Source organism: Drosophila pseudoobscura, chromosome 2 (assembly GCF_009870125.1).
Source record: "Drosophila pseudoobscura strain MV-25-SWS-2005 chromosome 2, UCI_Dpse_MV25, whole genome shotgun sequence".
In the NCBI taxonomy this organism is placed as follows: Eukaryota; Metazoa; Arthropoda; class Insecta; order Diptera; family Drosophilidae; genus Drosophila; species Drosophila pseudoobscura.
The window spans coordinates 15,125,473-15,144,277 of record NC_046679.1 but is presented as its reverse complement, the minus strand read 5'-3'; the positions used below and the strand labels follow the sequence as shown (position 1 = coordinate 15,144,277).

The 18,805-nt window shown below is 45.3% G+C and overlaps 1 protein-coding gene across 2 annotated transcripts in view; it reads left to right on the top strand.

Moving 5' to 3' along the window:
- The window catches only part of Octalpha2R (alpha2-adrenergic-like octopamine receptor), a 43,340-nt gene extending 25,266 nt beyond the window's left edge, over positions 1-18,074 (top strand). Inside the window, exons 2-4 of one of the 2 annotated variants that reach the window (XM_033385523.1) lie at positions 12,754-12,912; positions 14,579-15,154; positions 15,242-15,694. In XM_033385523.1, the coding sequence (XP_033241414.1) occupies positions 12,754-12,912; positions 14,579-15,154; positions 15,242-15,694 (1,188 nt within the window). Of the gene's footprint in view, positions 1-12,753; positions 12,913-14,578 lie in introns of both variants that reach the window. The other variant, XM_001358821.4, reaches the window with a different exon arrangement.
- The last annotated feature ends 731 nt before the right edge of the window (positions 18,075-18,805 follow it).

Below are 18,805 nucleotides of genomic sequence, written 5' to 3'. Positions count from 1 at the left end.
AAAACTGCAAAGCAATCACGAGTGTGCCAGGCACCAAGAAAATAAAACCCAGGACCTAGTCCCCAGTCTGGGGCCGCAGTCGGCACCCAACTCTGGCCATGGCCAACAGCAGTAAAGTATCTTCTGGCCATACGTTTCGAAATTTTCGTAATAAATTTCAGTGCTGGCGGAACGCATTGCTGTCGCTGTTTTTTGCTCTGGTTCGGCCTTTGTATTTGTGAAATTATGTCGAAACATTTGCTCTGATTTTCATCGGTAGTGTCTCTGTAAATATGTTTGCTTTTTCCTTTGAAATTTTCTGCCTAATGCAAAATTGATTGGAGCCGAAAAAATGTGTACCATAAATATTTATGCTTACGCTTGATTGCATTTTTGAAGTGTCAGCCAACTGACCAGACCAGACCAGACCACATCAGGCTCTTCCTGAGGCGTTTGTGTGACTGGACCTGTCAGTCCATAAAGAGGAGCCTCTAGCAGCCAGCGAAACTTTTAATCTCATTTGCTCATTTTTCACATTATACGCTTCGCAAAGATATTCTGCTTAAAGCCGCTAAACCTGCTAAACCTTCTGATTCCGCTCTTCCTTCTGGCAGCAAGGCAAAGCAAGTTCAGCCAGGGAGAAAGCCAAACAAACGAGCAACAATAAACCAAATACTTCAGACCAGACACACACACACAGCAGGCCCAATAAAAAGAACACCAAATAGCCGTCCCCTGGAAAGTAGGCAACGTCTGTAACCGAAACCGAAATCGAGATGAGCCGCAGAGCAGAAGATGCCACAGAAGATGCCAATATATAGAGCAAAAAGCAGCAGCTTTCTCTTCTCCCCTGCGTCTAAAGCGGCTGCGGCGGCTGTCCCAAATGTATGCCACAAAATATTGTTTACAAATCTCTTCAGCAACGCCCACAAATTTGTATGCGGGGCATTGTTATCCCTGTTGTTTGTCTGTCATGCGGGTCAGAGGTTGTAGATTTCAATATTTACTCATGGCCGCCCCCCCTTACAAAACTTTCTGCTGAGCCTGCTGCCTGAAGATGCCTTAAAGTTTCCTCATCTCTTGATTAAATTAGATGCCGCCAGAGGGTGGGCACTGGCTTTTGTTTTTTTTTCTGCTGACATGCGAGTACAATTAATGAAAACTTCCTGACCAGCCACACCCCGCACATAAATCGCCGGACCTCTCGTCCCCAGTCGGGACACAGGACCAAGACTGCCATAAACTAAAGTAGAAACCAAGCAGGAAGATGACGCCTCGGAGCCATGGCACTTGTTCAGCGGGGCACTTTGGGGACGCACACGCACACACACACATACAAAGATCCGCTTAAGTCTCAGCTTCCGTATCCGCCATCCACTTTCTCTATAAATCTGTGTATGTCTTTGTGTGTGTGTGCGAGTGCTTGCGTGTGCTAAGAGAGCAATAATTATGTCACATTTTGAGTAAATCGATGCCAAGATCCACAGCTGACGCACATTGTCACAGTAACTTGAACTTTAACTCGACTTTAAATGCGGCGCCAGGCGCAAAAGGGGACAAAAAAAGATAGAACTTTTCGCTTGACTTAAGCGGCAACAACGACCGCCATTATTGTCCTTTAAATGACATTTGCCATAGCTGCAGCCGACGTCGACAGATGCCGAACGTTTCCTCTCTGCCCCGACACGGAAGAACAAGGAAAAAACACAGCGAAGGAAAAGCTTTGCGGAAAAGTGTCAAATAAGAAACTAAATCGCATGTCGTCTGCTGTTGTCTGCTATCTGCCGTCCGCTCTGGACCCTTTGTCGGTCAAAGCATTGGGAAATTTAAAGCTTTTCCGTCTAATGTGTGCTGGCAAAGGGAGCTGTGGAAAATGGTACGAAAAATGGAACGAAAAATGGTGTCTGGTGGCTGACGATTTAATCCGGGGTCGCAGAGCTGCTGCCTGCCCCAGGGTAGCATTTAATTACGCTCGTGTTGCTTGTAATGAGGCAAATTGCTTTTTGCTGTCAATTAAAGTAAAGTTTTAGCCAGGGCCTCCGACTCCCTATTCCGCCTGGCGAATTGGCCCTCATTTTGGGCCAATCAAATGCGTTGTGATTCGCTTTTGTATCCTTATGGGGGTGTACACACATTTTCATTTTTTTTTTCTTAAAAATGTACTGTCCGACTTAAAACCGATCTGGCTCGAATATTGTAGGCGCTGATAGAAAGGCTCTGACAAAGGCAGACCTTAAAAGATTCCAGTTGAGATGAGAGGGTATATAGCATTCGACACGCCTAAATTACGTCCTCACGCATTATTTTTCACCAGTTTTTTGGTGGTAATGTCTGTTGTAAAATGAAGTCTGGAGTACGGGCCAAATTAGAGGCCATCTCTTGCCGCCCTACGTATGCTTATTCTATACTCCACCCCTGTCTCCCACGCACCTTCTCACTTTTCTGCTGGCACACTTCCGTTTCCGCCTCGAAGCAGTTGTTGCTTCCGCGGCTTCCATCGTTCTAGTTTCGCCCGTGCAAAAACTGACAGCGAATGCGTGTAGCGATGTTTCTGTATCAGTGTCAGTGGGGGTGTACGAGGGAGGTGTTGGTGTGTGCAGTGTCTTAGAGCACGTTTGTAAACATCTTAAATGTGCTTTTAATGGGCAGCTTCCCAGGCAAAGGCAAAGGCAGACGGAGACGGAGTCAAGGCAGCCAGCTGACAGCTGCCACGGTCCCGCAGCTCCTCGCTGTGTGTGTGGCACTGTCTACCCTTGTGGCACACTCATTTCTATTGCCTTACCGCCGATGCTGATGACGTCGTTGTCGTATTTTAATAACGCTAATTAGTGCTCTAATTAGTTGTAGCTTTAGTTCGCCTGTATAGGTGGGCATGTGTGTGTGTATTTGTGTGTATGTGAAAATGTTTAACGATTTTAAAACACGCACACCCATGTCGGAAAAGCACACCATGAGAGGAGGAGGCCCCTTGTGCAATCGTTTAATATTAAGTGCCTCTCAGTCAGCCAATGCACTGAATATGCATTTTCGAGCGCGCGTGCTCATGCGCCTGCTCCACCTCCTGCTCCTGCTCCTGCTTCTGCTCGTGTAAAAGAGCAATGCTTAAAAATTAATGAAAATTAAAACAAAATTATTACCGGAATTTTACATAACAAAACGAAGGGGCGGCGGAGGCGTCGGCCGCTTCCTGCCTTCGTGTCTGACTTGTGGCAGCTGCCTCATTTTGGCTTGCGTGCATTGAACACATTTTGTTGCACTACAAAATGGTTGGCAGCGTCAACAGACCACGAAATAAAGTTGCAATTAATTAGCCATTAATGAAATTGCACTCGAACACAGATCCAGAACGGCAGACAGACACCAGCAGACGTTGCCTGCCCCGCGGTTGGATAATGAAAATGAATACTGCCAATACTGATGCTGTTAGCGGTCGTAAATGCTGACCAATCTGGACACTGGCAGAATCAGCCAAATGGAAACAATGAAATTAAGCTTATGGGATGATTTAAAACTTAAATCAAGCGGATATTAATCAAGTAGAAGTGGAACAAATGTTTTGCAATTGCACTTGTCTTCAATTTGCTCTTGAATATCTTTCTTTGCTTTTTAAGCTGCAAAAAATCTGAGGTTTAACACAATAATTTATTCACAATACGGCATGGTAAAATTTTCATTGTTGGCATCTGTTTGTTTGCATGGGAATGAGAATAGTCATTACCAATTTAACATAATAGTATTTTTTTTTTATTTGTTTATTGGAGCGGTTAGTCGACATGGGTCCACAGTTCCCCGCGGTAAAATATTGAAAACCAAAATAATGCAAAAAAAACATACTAAAATCGTTTGATTGCAGGGGTATTTTTTCAATGTGGAACAAATTTACATACTCGTATTTACAAAACATTCCCAGTTTTTCGCAAAATTCGTTGGTGAATATAGAATCGTGACACATCAGTTTTGCAAAAACCGAGGACTAAAATCAATATTTTCTAATGTAATTCATTTATTTTCTGCATTTCTACATGGTACATGGATATAGAACGAGGCTAGAGAGACTACGACGAAGTTGCTTTATTGCGTATACGCATAGTTGGCGCATTGAAATGCAATAATGCCTGCAGCACGCACACATGCCAGCACATTTTTATAAGTATTTAAAACCATAAATAACAGCTGTAGTCCCTCCCTATAGATCGGGAGACAGCAAACGGGGGAAACAAACAACCCCAAAGAACAGAAACAACAACACGAATGAAAATTGCGTGATATGTGGAAAACTGTTTTGCTTGTTGAGTGCCAGGCGTTCTTGTAGTTTGTGCTTGTTATCGTTCTGGCCGTGCGGCCTGGTCCTGGTCATGGGGTTGCGGTCGAGTCCCACTCCTTTTGTGGGTCCCATCTCCTATCCTGTGCCATACGGCAACTTGTCCATGGCAGCTGCAGCAGTTGTCCCATTCCTATCCTTGCGGGTAGGTCCACCTACACTCCACTGCCCTCCAGCCCCAATCCCTCTCTTCTCTGTTGGTCTGTTTGTGTGTCAATAACCATTAAGCGTTAAAATTTGTGCAACATTCTTGTTGTAGTTCCGGTTGTTGCTGTTGCTGCTGCGTGTCGCCTGCTGCCACAAGTGTGTGCGTGCCAGGACAAACCAGTACGAGCAAGATTTGCTCGGCAGGCAAAACACAGTAATTATTTTTGCCCAATCGTTCAGGCCGGTTGGAAATTTGGTCAGCCATTGAGCATAAATACGTTGTAGATGGCATTTGATCGAGGTTTGAGTGCAGGACCAAAACAATACTAAAAACGTCTTTGAAATCAAGTCAATCCTTAAGACAACAAAATACATATAATATATAAAAACTATGACACGTTTTAATACACAGACAATATTTTAATTTCGGGTAAAGTTAGTATGTGATATGTATCTACCTTTACAAAAATAGGATCATGAGAGCTCTTCCTAAGTTATGGGCTTATAAGATTGTAAAGACCTTAAGGGATGCATCTAAAGTGTGCAGTTTTTCAAAACTCCTGGAAAAGAACAATTATCATACGGTATGCACAAGTATTTAATCCAACAGAGCGAAACAAAAGTTAAACGTATATAAATAGTCTGTAATAGCAGAGTTAAATTCAGCAAAACAGATATAATTAACTAAGGAACTTGCATTTTGTAATGTTATTTTAAAGTAGGGCTTTGTTTACGAACAAAGTTTCATGCTAAGTTGCTGTTATTATATATTCTTTTTAATATTCTTAATTATTTCGATATTCCTACTGAGAACCCCTTTTAGCACTCGGAGCTTTGACTGTTGGCTCTGAAAAAGGTGATATTAAAAATTACGAACAACTTTATAATCCTCTTATCTGAAGGTCATTTAGTCTTCAGGCCGCTGGTACTGACCATGAATAGAAATAGTTTTTGGTCTTCCACAAAGCATTCTATATTCTGTTAAATACCTCATAGGACATAATTCTAAAACTTTACACTAGGGTCTGGGGTTTTTCCCTCAGTGATACTGCTCTTGCATATATCATTTTAAGGTCGCAATTGGCCTGCCGGGCTCACTCACTCACAAACACAAGCACAGGAACAAGCACAAACATTAATACATACATAGACACTCGAATTACGGACAGCTATTCGTATGGCTCTGTCCTATGCCAAACTGCCTGTTTCGGCTTGAAGCACGGTTCAGTGGCAGCTTCCGGCCGGTGCCGGTGTTGGTGCTGGTCTCTGCTTTGCGGCTCAGTCCTAGAAGGCATGTATTTAATTTACTGTTAAAATTAACGAGACCGTTGCCACTTTGGGCCTGAGCCTGGTTCTGTTTCTGGGTCTGGTTCTGGTTCTGGTCGTCGTGCCACTTGTGTACAAGTTTGCGGAGTCCCAAACAACCGTTTGGCAACAATTTGTTACAACCGGCAACTGCAAATGATTAACAATGCATGCGACATTGTGGTTAAAGGCATAATATTAGCATACATTTAGGCCTTTCCCCTGCCACACACACACGCGCTCCCACACACACGCAGGCAGACACCCTTAGCCCCTTGGCACAGAGAAACCCCCCAGCCACAAATGAAAATTAATTTTCTGCTATTTTACGCTACATCCTGTTCCGATCCAGCATGACATCGGCTTATTGTGCTATTTATGTGCCTGCCATTATTCTCGTAACAAGACAAAAGCCCGTATTAATTACACAACTCATTTGTTCTTCGGAAGACTATAACCAATGACACAAAATCAATAGCTAAACGGGGCACTCCACGCCCCTATCGGCCTGGTGGATAGAGTCATCAAAGGGGAGGGGCCTGGTTGTTGGGCGGTCAGGCCTGGTCCGGCCACACAATGAGCCCGCAACGCAACCGGTAATCAAATAAAACGCAAGTCAAATCGTGTTGCATAATTACAGTCATCTAACGGCCAACATCAGTCACAATTTCAGGCGGGCTGCAAAAAAATACTGCACCAACTTTGGCACGTCGAAGTCTATATACCCTTACTGCTCGAAATCTATTTGTATACCATTTGGAATAGTATGGAATAGTATTTGGAATAGTATGAGAATAGTAGAAGAGTTGAATGATAAATGGTGTCCTTGTCAGTCGATATAATAGAGTTTAGAATAATAAGTCAAGACTCAGTTCATTCAAAGTCAAATTTAACTGTTGATTAATGTTCATTTTTAAAACTCAAACCACCTGTTTCTGACTGAATCATCGAAGATGTCTTCAAATCCACACCCCAACGATTCCAATGATTCCAATAATAATAGTTATAATATAAGTGCTACTTTTTTGTATGTTTTAAATTTCATTGCGATAACATTTGCAAGAATAAACAAAATTTCACTAGATACTATCTGCAGATCTCAAACCTCATAGACTCATGCATATTGATACTATTCATCTGTATTTTGCATAACAAACATCCCAGCGGAATTAGAATACCTCCTTTTAAGGGTATGAAACAGTGGAAAACGACTGGAAATTTACCAAGGCGGCAAACTGAGAAAACAAATCGGCGTAGACCAGGTCAGGTAAGGCCCCGAACCCGTACACCCGGTATGCGTCGGGGGCTGTCTGCGTGTCAACAAGTAATTTCCGCAGCCGAGGATTCATAAAAACAACAACGAATCTACGGCTCGGCGCGGCTGCCCTTTTGCAACAACAGGAACAACCATAGAGCAACAGTTGTTGGGCGGGCCCTTTTGTTGATATTTTATTTTTACGATAATATTAAGCCGAACCGGCTGGGAACGGCTGGCAATCAGCATAAAGTGGTTGCCATTAAAAATATCAGGCCGCATAATAAAATGGTCGTTTCGCAGCGGATATACCGCGCATAGCCAGGCATCCATCCCGGGAAGGACCTCCGACTGCGGGGCTTGAGCCTGACCATTGTTATTGTGACTCCATCTCCTGCTCCTATCCCTATCCCTATCCCTGTCCTGGCTGAGAATCCATGAAATCAAATAATAAAACCATAAAACTGGCCGCAGCAATTAAAAAGCCTCCAGCATAATTCCGTCCGCAGTTTTTTCCTTGTACTCGTATTTGTTGCCTATTTTTTTAGTGGAGTCCGTGGACCGTGGCTGAGCTGCATTTCCAGGGCTCAGCGCATGGCTGGAGAGCCTGAAAAATTGCAATTTAATGAAGCATGCCGTTAGCCGCAATTAAGCGGTAATAACAAATAAGCCATGCTGCTGGCTTAACAGGCCCGCGAGGGGCGTCTGGTAGATTTTTGCCATCGAATTTATTAAACAAATTGAAATGCAAATAATTCTTTCGTTATTTTACCCCAAAGCCACAACACAAAGGGGATCGGATCGCATCTATTTTCACTTCATTTGGAGGGTACAATAAACTCAACAAAAAAGAGAATATAAAAAATATATAATAGAATAGAAGAGAATACATTTCGTAATTTAATTAACTAACGAATGTTTGTATTTTTTTTCTAAAAATATACCATTTTGTACAGTGCAGAGCCGAAAAGAATATCCGGGGATTCGTGAATATCTCATTGTCTCTCGTTTTTAATTGTTACAAAATTCGCGGTCAGTGGCTCTTGGTGGACATTGTCATTGTCCCGGGCTAAATGGCGCGAGGAGATGAATGAATGGCTGGATGGAGCCCTTATATCCTCCTCGAAGAAGAAAAATAAGAAATCACTTGATTTACATTTATGGCATGTGCGGGCAAGCGTTAATTTGTGGAAATGCGAAAAGGCAACGGCAATGGCAAAGGCAAAGGCAAAGGCAAATAAAGTCAGCGGGCGATGACTAATAGAAAATAAGGAAAAGCAATGGGAAATGGAAAATGGGAAATGCCAATGCGGAATGCAGTCAAGTGAAGTGCAAGAGAACCAAGCGGATGTTAAAGACGGAGTTGAAGGCAAAGAAATACTACCGCTACTGCCATGCAAATTGGCTATGCAAACTGTACAAAATGGCTGCTGCTTCAGAAGGCAGCGACGAGAGACACCAGAGGAGCCGTCTGTGGCGGTATATTGGACCGACCCCTTCAAGTATTGACAACACTGTCAAAAGGGAACAAAACGAGGGTCAAAAAGGCGTCTTCGCCTGTAGTTGCACTTTAGATTTATTGATTGTCTCAGTGCGTTCTTGTCCTTGGCGTGTCCGAATGGGTAGTCCTGTAGTCCCCTGGTCCTTTGTAGTCCCCGCAGGCTCCGCTGCAGTCCTCGCTGCAGTCCCTGCAGTCCAACGTCAAGACTTGGCTTATTGCTGTTGGAAAAACTTGCTGGAGCAGCAACAAACACCCAACCAGGACAATAATGCTGATGATGACAGCAGCTCCTCCTCCAGCTCTTGGTGTCCAGGGAAAAGAACGCTTTTCTTATATGTATGTATGTGTGCATTTGTATATGTAGTATATGTAGTATATGTACAAATACACACACTCTCTATTTGTACATTTCCGTACTTGGCTCTGGCTCGACTTTTTGTTCAGACCCATTTTTATTCCACATTTTTTTCTGCGTGCAAACTTTGTGCAATGCCGCGCTATTCGGATTGAAATTCTTTTGTGTTGACAACGGAATTTCTTCACTATTTTACTTCATTTCGTATTATTTGCGATGGCTGGCAGCAGTTGGTGGCCATAAACTCCACTGGGTCTTGCGGCCAGTTGATTTACCTGTAAGTTGTTTATCTTCAAATATCATTCGCACTCAAACGGCACGTGGCAGCCGAGCGGACTTTAATATTTTTAATTACGCTCATTTCTGCTTGCTTTTCCATGTTTACATTTCAATAAATTTCCACTCGGAGTGTGCTCCGGGCCCATGCTCATCCAGCCCTTTCATCAACCCTCTGTTCCTCTGTTTTTCTCTCATTTTGCTCTGTTTTCCCTGGTTTTTCTCTATCATCCTTCTCGGGCACTTGTCATCATCAACACTTGCTCCTGCTCCTGTTGCCACTCTCCTCCTAACGAATTTGGTGGCGCATAATGAGTTTTTGTTTCCGTCAGCTTAAGTTCCTTGATGCAGGACCCTGGACCCAGGACCCAGGAGCGGCAGCAACAACAATTACCATTGCCATTTAATTAAAAATTGCAGAATAATTATTTTTCTTTTTCGCATCGTATTCTTTCCTTCGCTCTTCTCCCCGCTTTTCTCGCTTTTCTTCGGTGTACGCTTGCAAAAAACTTTTCAATAAACAAAAGCGCCCTCTGCAATTTGAAAATCTGCAAATTAGCACAAATGCAGCTTGTGGATAGACGGATGAGGGGACGGATTGAGGGATGGCTCAAAGGATGGCTATAGCACAGCGGAAAAGCACTATATCTTTTTCACCGACAAGCAATTCAAATCGCTTAAGAAAATCCATTGCTATTAAAATCGGGTTCATCCATTAGACAATTCTTTGGACAAAACAAGGAATATCATTTTTATTTTTATACAGTTTTGGGACATTTTTAAGATCTTGCTGAATGCTGGTGAAATAGTATTTTTTGCAGGAATTTTGGTGTAACGGAATTCGATGAAACCAGTACGAAAAGAGCGTCGGTAGAACACGTATCGTATGCAAGCAGCATCAGAGATGCCTAGAGACGATTGGCAGTAGGTAAATGAGTTAGCCAGGAAAACGGCAAACGGAAAACAGGCTACAGGCACCGGTAGGACAGGCCAAATGCAGCAGCAAAATGTAGCTTTCAATTACATTAAATCCGTTGAGAAAAAGTTAACGTCACGCACACAGTTGACAATTTATTTGTTCGTCCAGTAGTTTCCGGCCCCAATGGCACGCTCCTGGCCCCAAAGCAGGTGTATAGCCCCGGGCCAGTGACAGCCAGCTTAGTTTTTTCTCTGGTACAAATGTCAGTTTAAGAGCTTTGTTCAAATACGTTAATAAAATATACGAGTTTGTCCTCCGCCCCCTGGCCCGACATCATTATCAGTGTGGAAAAGTTGGCACGTTGTTGCTACAGGTGTTTCCCGGGCCGAGGTACGTGTGTGCGTAACTTTTGGGCCTACACAGAAAGTTTTTGGCCAACTTCTGCCCCCAGCTTCAGCTTCAGCTTCAGTTTTGGCTTTAATGCAACCGGCTCTCACTTCTGGTGGGGAAGCGATTTCACTTCGTTTTGCTGACAAATGCTGTCAATATATCAACAGTAAACCGTAAATGATGAGACGATTTGTTACGCTACTGCTGCTGCTCCTGCAAAAGCAACAGCAACCGTAACCATAACCGAAGCAGCAACAAAAACAAAAACAACAACAAAAACACTAACCGAGTTGGTGCAACTGCAGCTTCTCGTTTGCCTGTGTGGCAGGCAGGCAATAAGTTGAAAACCGAGACAGCCAGGCAGAAGCAGAGGCAGAGACAGACAGCGACGTCAGCATTCAAGAATCCTGCTTAAGTAGCTGTTGGTGGCTTCTCCAAGCTCGTCTCAACCTGCCACTTGATGTATATTTCGGCAACATTATACTCAACGCTTAATACTTTATGCTTATTTTGTTGCCGCAACTGAGTCCTGAGTCCGTCCCGGAGGAGCTGCAGCAGCAACAGCAGCAGCATCGGAGGGAAATTTATTTTCTGCTTTGGCAGCAGGATAAAGTTGTCTAGCTCAGCCTGTCCTGTATCCCTGCCCCTGCCCCTGCCCCTGCGCCTGCTGCAACTTCGCCTGCGGCTTATGATAAACTGGGCTGCACTTAAGCTGGCTCTGCCCCTGCCACATGCGAGTGCAACTATGTGCTCTTATTTACTGTTAGCTCTGCTGAAATTCAATTTGTGTGTGTGTAAGAGTGTGTGGGAGGAGCACCAGTACTCGTACGAGTATGAGGGTTGTAAGCAGCTTAAAACTTAAATAAATTTCGTTTGTGACCAGACTCCTTTTTTCACAATTTTTATAAATCGCCTGTCGATTTCTTTGCTCTGTTGCCTGCAACCAAGCGGCAAGCAGGAGCTCAAGTTGTGGCCAGCTGATGCCCGGCAAAGGCACAGGCACAGGGCACTCCATAGCCCCGTACCCTCCATACCACTCTACTCCACTCCACTTCCAAACCCATCTACTGAGGTGGCTTAAACAAAGGAGGGCCCTTCGCCGAGAGTTATGCGTGGCTTGGGGAAGGACTGAGGGGTCGTCTGAGCTATGTATAGCTGCAGCAGCAGCCAGGACACCAGCAACAAGAGCGGGACAAAGGCTTTTCATTATGCACGCCACTCGCCGGCGAACAACACGAACAACAACTGCAACAAAGCGGGACTCAAAAGGCCATGCCCTGCTCCTGCTCCTGCTGCTGCTGCTGCTGCTGCTGCTCCTTCTACCGATCCGCCTCTTGGCTGCCATTCACTTCAAGTGCACTTTCTGTACCCTTGCCGAGGGTGCTATGATTCCGAGCAGATTTTTGTAGGAAAATGAAAGACTTCCGACCATCGAAGACATACTTTTTTGATAGTCATTCAATGGCTACGAGCAACGAGCCAGTTTATAACATATCTTACTGAAAGTTTGAATAGACTTGCCACAGACAGGATTAGAGTCGAATCATTTAATCAAAATGGGATCATCACTATATCACTCTACATACTACAAGGGTATCTGAATCTTCGGCACACCCGAATTTAGCCTTCCTTTCTTTTTATTCTATGCCTTTCATCCAAAACACTTAATTTGCATAATTTTTGTAAAGTGAGAGCAACAGCCAGCAGCAACAGCGGCCACTATAAGCGTTTTAATTCCGCCAGCTTTAAATAAACGAAATGCAAGTGCCACAAAATGTGGTACATAATTCTCCCTTAATATTTCCCAGTAAAAATTTTGGGCGTTGGCAGGTGGAGGCTCTTTTGTGGCTGGAAATCTAATACTCTTACTTCATTTAGTCTTATGAAATTTCATGCTCTTTTGCATTTTTCACGTAAATGCTCAGTGATGGGGAAGACAGCAGCAGACAAAGGCATTTTTCGCCAGTGAAAATGTATTTTCCAGTAAATCAGCCTAATGCACTCAACGGCCCCCCCACTATCAGCCCGAAAAAATGGCCCAAAGCATATTCAGCTTCTGAATAGGTAAGAGGATAAAAAGTCAAGCAGAGATAGAGAGAAAGAGGATGGCGGCGGTTGTGCATCAAATTTAATCTAGCCACCGATAGTTGAGTTAACTTTGTAAAGAGCACGGGAACGAGTAATGTGTGCCATAAGCTGGAGCAAAGGGAATAAGCCAAGGCAGAGAAAATTACACTTGTATTAAATCATTCTGCTCAATTCCCCAACTAATAATCTCCTTAAACATTATCCATATCTATTCCAGTTGAGCGAGGACATCGGCTATGTGCTGTACTCGGCCCTGGGCTCCTTCTATATCCCCAGCTGCATCATGGTCTTTGTGTACATACGAATTTACTTTGCCGCCAAGGCGCGGGCGCGGCGAGGCATCAAAAAGCATCCGCGCAAAACAAACAACGAACAGGTGAGTGTGTACCCCGCTATTGTGTTTCCACTCCATGTTCATAGAATTCGGTGCGGACTGACCCTCAGTCCTTGGGTGTGGGTTCCTAATGAACTTTGATGCAAGCCCATTTGAGGGAATGCCATATCGGAGGTACTAATGCGTTTGCCCACAAAATGTCCTTCATGCGAAATGTAGGGGATGGAACATTTTTACATTTCACTGAGCAAATGTAATTTCCATTGCTCTCCCTTCGGTCGGGCGAATCGCGGTGGCATATGCGGCGTATGCTCAATATTTGCCCACCTTTCACCTGCTTAAAGTAATTGTGCATTACCAGGAAACTCCAAATTGAGAGCACACACACACACACATGCTTTGCCTCAATTTTCCATCAACAACTTGGAGGATACGTGGGGGATTTCGGTTTGGTTGGCTTGGGTTGCGGATTGTGTGCCAACGTTGCAATTTTGGCCGCTGCAGCTGTTGGCCACGTCTGCAGCAAACAGGGCCATTCTATTGAATGGCTTCTGCTGACTTTCTCTCTCTCTCTCTCTCTCTCTCTCTTTCCCTTGGTCTAGGTACCTGGGTGTGTGCCTCTCCTTTGTCGTGTTTTAGCGCAGCTTTTGTTGAAAATTATCGAAACGCCACCTAATCCACTGATGGAGTGAAAAGTCTCTAATGATCGACGTGGACTGCGTCAATTACCTGCAATGGCAGCGATGGTGCGAGTCCATTGCCAGTCCACCGTCCAATTCATACACAATTTGCATTTTCAATTAACTGAACGGACGGAACACACACAGATACACACACAGACAGACAGAACACATGGAAAGAAAAGTGCGGAAAACAGGAACTGGCCAGGACTGGCTATATGAACGACACTTGCCAGCCATTTCATGCAAACAAATGCATGAGCAGCGGCCCAAACGAGCGATTAACGGAGACACACAGAGAGAGAGAGAAAGAGCGACGGTGTAAACAGGGAGGGACAAAGTGGTGCACAGTCACTCACATATGTATGCTGACATTACGCTTTATTCTGTGCATTGTAATGCGCTGTACTTATACAATGTGAGGGTATTCCCGACAGTTCTTTGACCTTGAATACAGATCCTCAATGCGTTTTTTATACAGAAGATGGGGGACAATATACTCCGATTATGGGGTATCGCTTAGTCGCCAACAGTCGACTCTAGCATTCGTACCCGTTTATTCTCGTGTTCAGTTTGGACGCTGTCTGTGTCTTTGTTAATTGCCCTTGGTAATTGTTGCTGCTTTTCGCGCATTGAATATGCACAGCCAGCCCCCTCCATTGCAGCAGACACTCACAGCCCCGACAGGCCCCCAGCAACAGATCCCACCCGTGTTTTTGTAAACCGCGCGCACTGACCCGTCTCTCCCGTCAGTCCCGCCAGTTGCCTTAAACGGGATTTTCGAAATGGAAAACTGTTGTTGCAAGTGTTTGGCCATCTGTATCTGCATCTGTCCCCGTTTCGGTCGCATGCAGATGCGAGTGCGAACGTGAATCTGAAACCCAATTTGCAATGCCTTAACGGGGGCAAATGGGGGGTCCAGAAGGTAGAAGCCAAGCTTGGGATTGAACTACCTTGAGATATGATATGTGTTTGTGTGAGATAGCCTAATTATTGTTTCCCTCTATTCGTTCCGAAACTACCCTCAGGTAACGAGCTTCACCACCGCCAACAAGAAAGGAACAATACCGATGCCATCCTCCAGCGCCGCCTCCGCGCTGCAGCTGCACCAGCAGCGACAGATAGCCACCATTGAGACACCACCGAACAGTGCCACGCTGCCGATGCAAATACCAACGGTAACCATGGACCTGGCCTCGGACATATCCACCTCCGAGGCGGGGGAGCTGGAGGCTGTTGCAGCACAGACAGTGCTCGCCTACTCGGCCAATCCCAATTGTGGCGCGAATGCGAATGCGGTCACCGTGTCAGCTGGCCAGCTATGCTCCCCCAGCTCGCCGAAGGAGACGCTTCAGGTCAGCACCATAGCCACGGGCCGCGTTGGCCTCAATGTGCCCGTGCCCCCGTCCATGGGCAGCAACAACTCCATCAACGCCCTCAACAACAACAATGGAAGTGTGGAGGCTGCCAACAACGCGGGCGGCGGCGTGGGCGGGGCCAGTGGAGCCGCATTGGGGACTACAGTGACGTCCAGCAACGAGCTGAGAGTGTCGCCGATCGGCGGACGCTGTCGAGCGCTATCCGTGGGCGTTGACACGGACATGGTGAGTGAATTCGATCCTTCCAGCTCGGACTCGGGCGTAGTCAGTCGCTGTGCCGTGGTCAAGCCGCTCAAGTTTCGCCTTTGCCAGCCGATCTTTGGACGCAAATCGAACCAGCAGCGGCGCAACGAATCGAAGGCCGCTGCCGCCGCGGCGTCAGCCAAAAGTCCCACCCCTTCTGCCGCGGCGGTAGCCAAAAACCAGCAGCAGCAGCAGGTGGTCAAGGCCGAGCTTGAGCCAGCCATTCCCAAGACGCCGAAGCCGCGGGATCCCGAAAAGGAGAAGCGACGGATCGCCCGCAAGAAGGAGAAGCGGGCCACACTCATCCTGGGCCTGATCATGGGCAGCTTCATTGCCTGCTGGCTGCCCTTCTTCTTCTTGTACATCCTGGTGCCGGCCTGTAGTAGCCACTGCAACATCCCCGAGTCAGCGTTCGCCATCGCTTTCTGGCTGGGCTACATGAACTCGGCCCTCAATCCGGCCATTTACACCATCTTCAACAAGGACTTCCGGCGCGCCTTCAGGCGCATCCTGTTCAAGTGATGTTTGGCCTACGTGTGCTGTTACAGGTGCGTTTATGCGAGCATCGAGAAGGCTACCGAACGTGCCATGGGCAGCACACCCATGGGCTATGGACATGGCTCGTATCAGCATTACAGGCGTTAGATTTGCTTCGGTTTGGTAATACCTCAGTCCCGATCCACTAACCCCAATTTCCCGATGCGTGGGTATATTTTTCTTTAAAAAGTAACGAACATTGTAGCTCATTTCAAAAGCAATGAACGGCTGTGAATTTGATGGAATCTCTCAATTTCAATTTACGCATTTTTGGTTTCGTTTCGTTTCTCGAGTACCCTTGAACCCAGCTCCCAGTCCTTCCCCACAAGAGAAGCAGCCCGCAGCCCGCAGGCCGCAGCCTGCAGCCCGCAATCCGAATACCGAACTCGAACCCAAACACTTTTCACACTCGAAGAGCTCATAGAAATGCATGAGCAGGGCAAACAAGAATTTCAGCTAAGCAAACATCTATTATGCGGCCTCAATGGATGTCGACTGCGGCGTCTATGGCCATTCAACTTGAAATAATTTCGCAAATTTCCATTTGTGGCTGCATTGGGAATGGCACAAGTCCCAGCCAGGTCGGTTTGCAGGCTTCAAGTCCGTGATGGACAGCGGCGCAATCTGCAAACGTGCTAACAGGCAGGTAGCCCCAATCCAATGGCCTGCAGACCACCATTGTGTTGGGCGCCAATCCTAGCTGAGGTCAACAAGTTAGGTCAACGGGATTGCTATGATGATGATTATGATGATAATGATGATGGTTGCAACAAATTAATTTGATTTCTATTTAATATTTTGGCAAAGGCCTCTGGCTCCTCACGCTGGCTCTCTCTCGCTCTTTCTCTGTGATTCATGTCGAAATGCAATTCTAATGCCGCAGTTTGGCTGGCGGCCAGATCAATAATTCCATATGCACATAAATGTAAAGTACTCGTGCGAGTACTAGTACGAGTACGAGTACGAGTATAGTCCTGCGCAGCCGGCACATAATTTGTTGTAACAAAGTGAGTGCACACACCGATACTGGAACACACACCAGTTCAGAGACACCGCCATCGACATCGGTGCGGAGATAGATTCCACAAGGCAGCTGCAGTTTTAGTCATGCACTCAAAGATATATCACTTGGAGAAAAATAAACGAAATATATGGAACCACCCCGAATGCCTAATGGGCACACACAGATGCAAATGTAGCCATCCACTACTCACCATTTTCCCATCCATTTCCTACTTTAGCTCTCGGCCAAGGCATCAGAAAATGCATGTGACCGTCCGAGTGGAATAGACAGCCCGTCATCCAGTCGGATGGGCGGACGGACAGACGGAGAGGGAGACCCATCGTCAAACGAAACACTACAATGACACGGAGACAGAACCAGGGAAAGAGGCAGTCAGTCAGTCAGTCCGACAGACAGACACCGTTTTTGGCATATGGCCCAAAACGGCTCTCCATTTCGTTTGGCTTGTTTTCCCTGCCAAAGCCAAAGCCAAAAACTGGAATGGAATATCTACAAAACGAGCCCAAAATCCTCCACAGATATTCCATGCATACATTTTATGTACAATTTATTTTACTTTCTCTGTGATGTCTTTATCGCTCATATTTCTTGGACACTTTGTGGCAAGGTGCAACTAAATCTTTGTGGGATCGCCCAGGCAATCGTCAATCGCCGCTACAAGTCTGTAATCACCGTGTTCTGTGACCATCAAATTTATCGCCGCTTTTAGCATCTCTTCTCACTTCACAGCTTATTGGCCCTTTCAACACATGCCGGCATGCCTGATAGATCAAATTTATAGCCTCGGCCTCGGCCATAGGCTAAGTGCTGGCGGTTTCCTTAGACCTTTTAAAATTGTTTAAGAGGGCATAAATAATAGCTACGACCGAAATCTGTCAGCCAGCTGGAGAATGTGCATGTGTTTCATTTGAATAAATGGAAATCGAAGCAAGAACTTTGATGGTGTTGAAAGACAAACACATTGAAAGCTCTTGGTCTGGGGCCGGGTGCATGCTTTTTTATGGATCACGTTCTTCCTGCCGCCCTCTCTGTCTGTACTTTTTGGCATTGTCAGCAATGTGTGTACAACAACTGCACTCAAATGACAATTTGAACAACGACAGCCAGTCCAACAATGCGAGTAACAGCTACAACAACTACAACCAACTAAATGGTAGAACAAAAACAAAAACGAAAAAAAGGGAGCGTCGGGCACAAGGCGAAATCGAAAACAATTGAAATCGACGGCAAGGCAAACCAGGCAGGACCTGCCACTGGGGGAGGCACATTAAAATGCGCGACACACACATGCTCAACACACTCTTACAGAGCAACACACTCTTACACTCCCACACACCTATACATACACAGCACTTAACTGCACTTAGGTGCGACAGCCAGATGAGTGTCGAGCAGCATTGCACGGACGGCATTGTTTTGCTCGTCGCACGGAAAGTCATTTTCACTTAGAGTGTAAAAATGAACGATAGCTCTCTGTGACTTGGCCGAAGTCTAGATACCCTTGCAATGAAATTTTGACTAAATTTTGACATGGAAATCGGATTTGGAATTGTTTTCCAAAGTTGTATAAATTTATATTAAAGTATTGCCTATTTTATTTCCTTACTTCGCCTCTGGTATGTCCAGATTAGTAGGTCAGCCATTTATGTGCTATAAGCGTCTTACCTAAATTATAATAGCCTCTGCAAGGGTGTATGTAACATCGTGCCGAGCATTTTCTGTTTTAGGCCACATGGCGAATACGCAACGTTGTCAATGTCCTTTGTCTTTGCCTCTACTTTTCGGTTGGTTTTTGCGGCCAGAGTTGAATGGACATTCATAAAATTGCAATTAATGTCACAATTAGCAATCACCATAAATTAAATGCTCCACAACCGTTTACAATTTATTATTTCAAGGAATGACAAAAAAACAAAGGCACACAAAAAATGTGAAAAACGGTTTGAATAATGCATAATCATTTGCATTAATGCCCATAATTGAATTATACGATTTGGAATGCAAATTACTCCTCTTCATAATTTTGTTTGTTGCTTTAATTGAAACTCGGCGATTGTTTTTATTTTTATTTT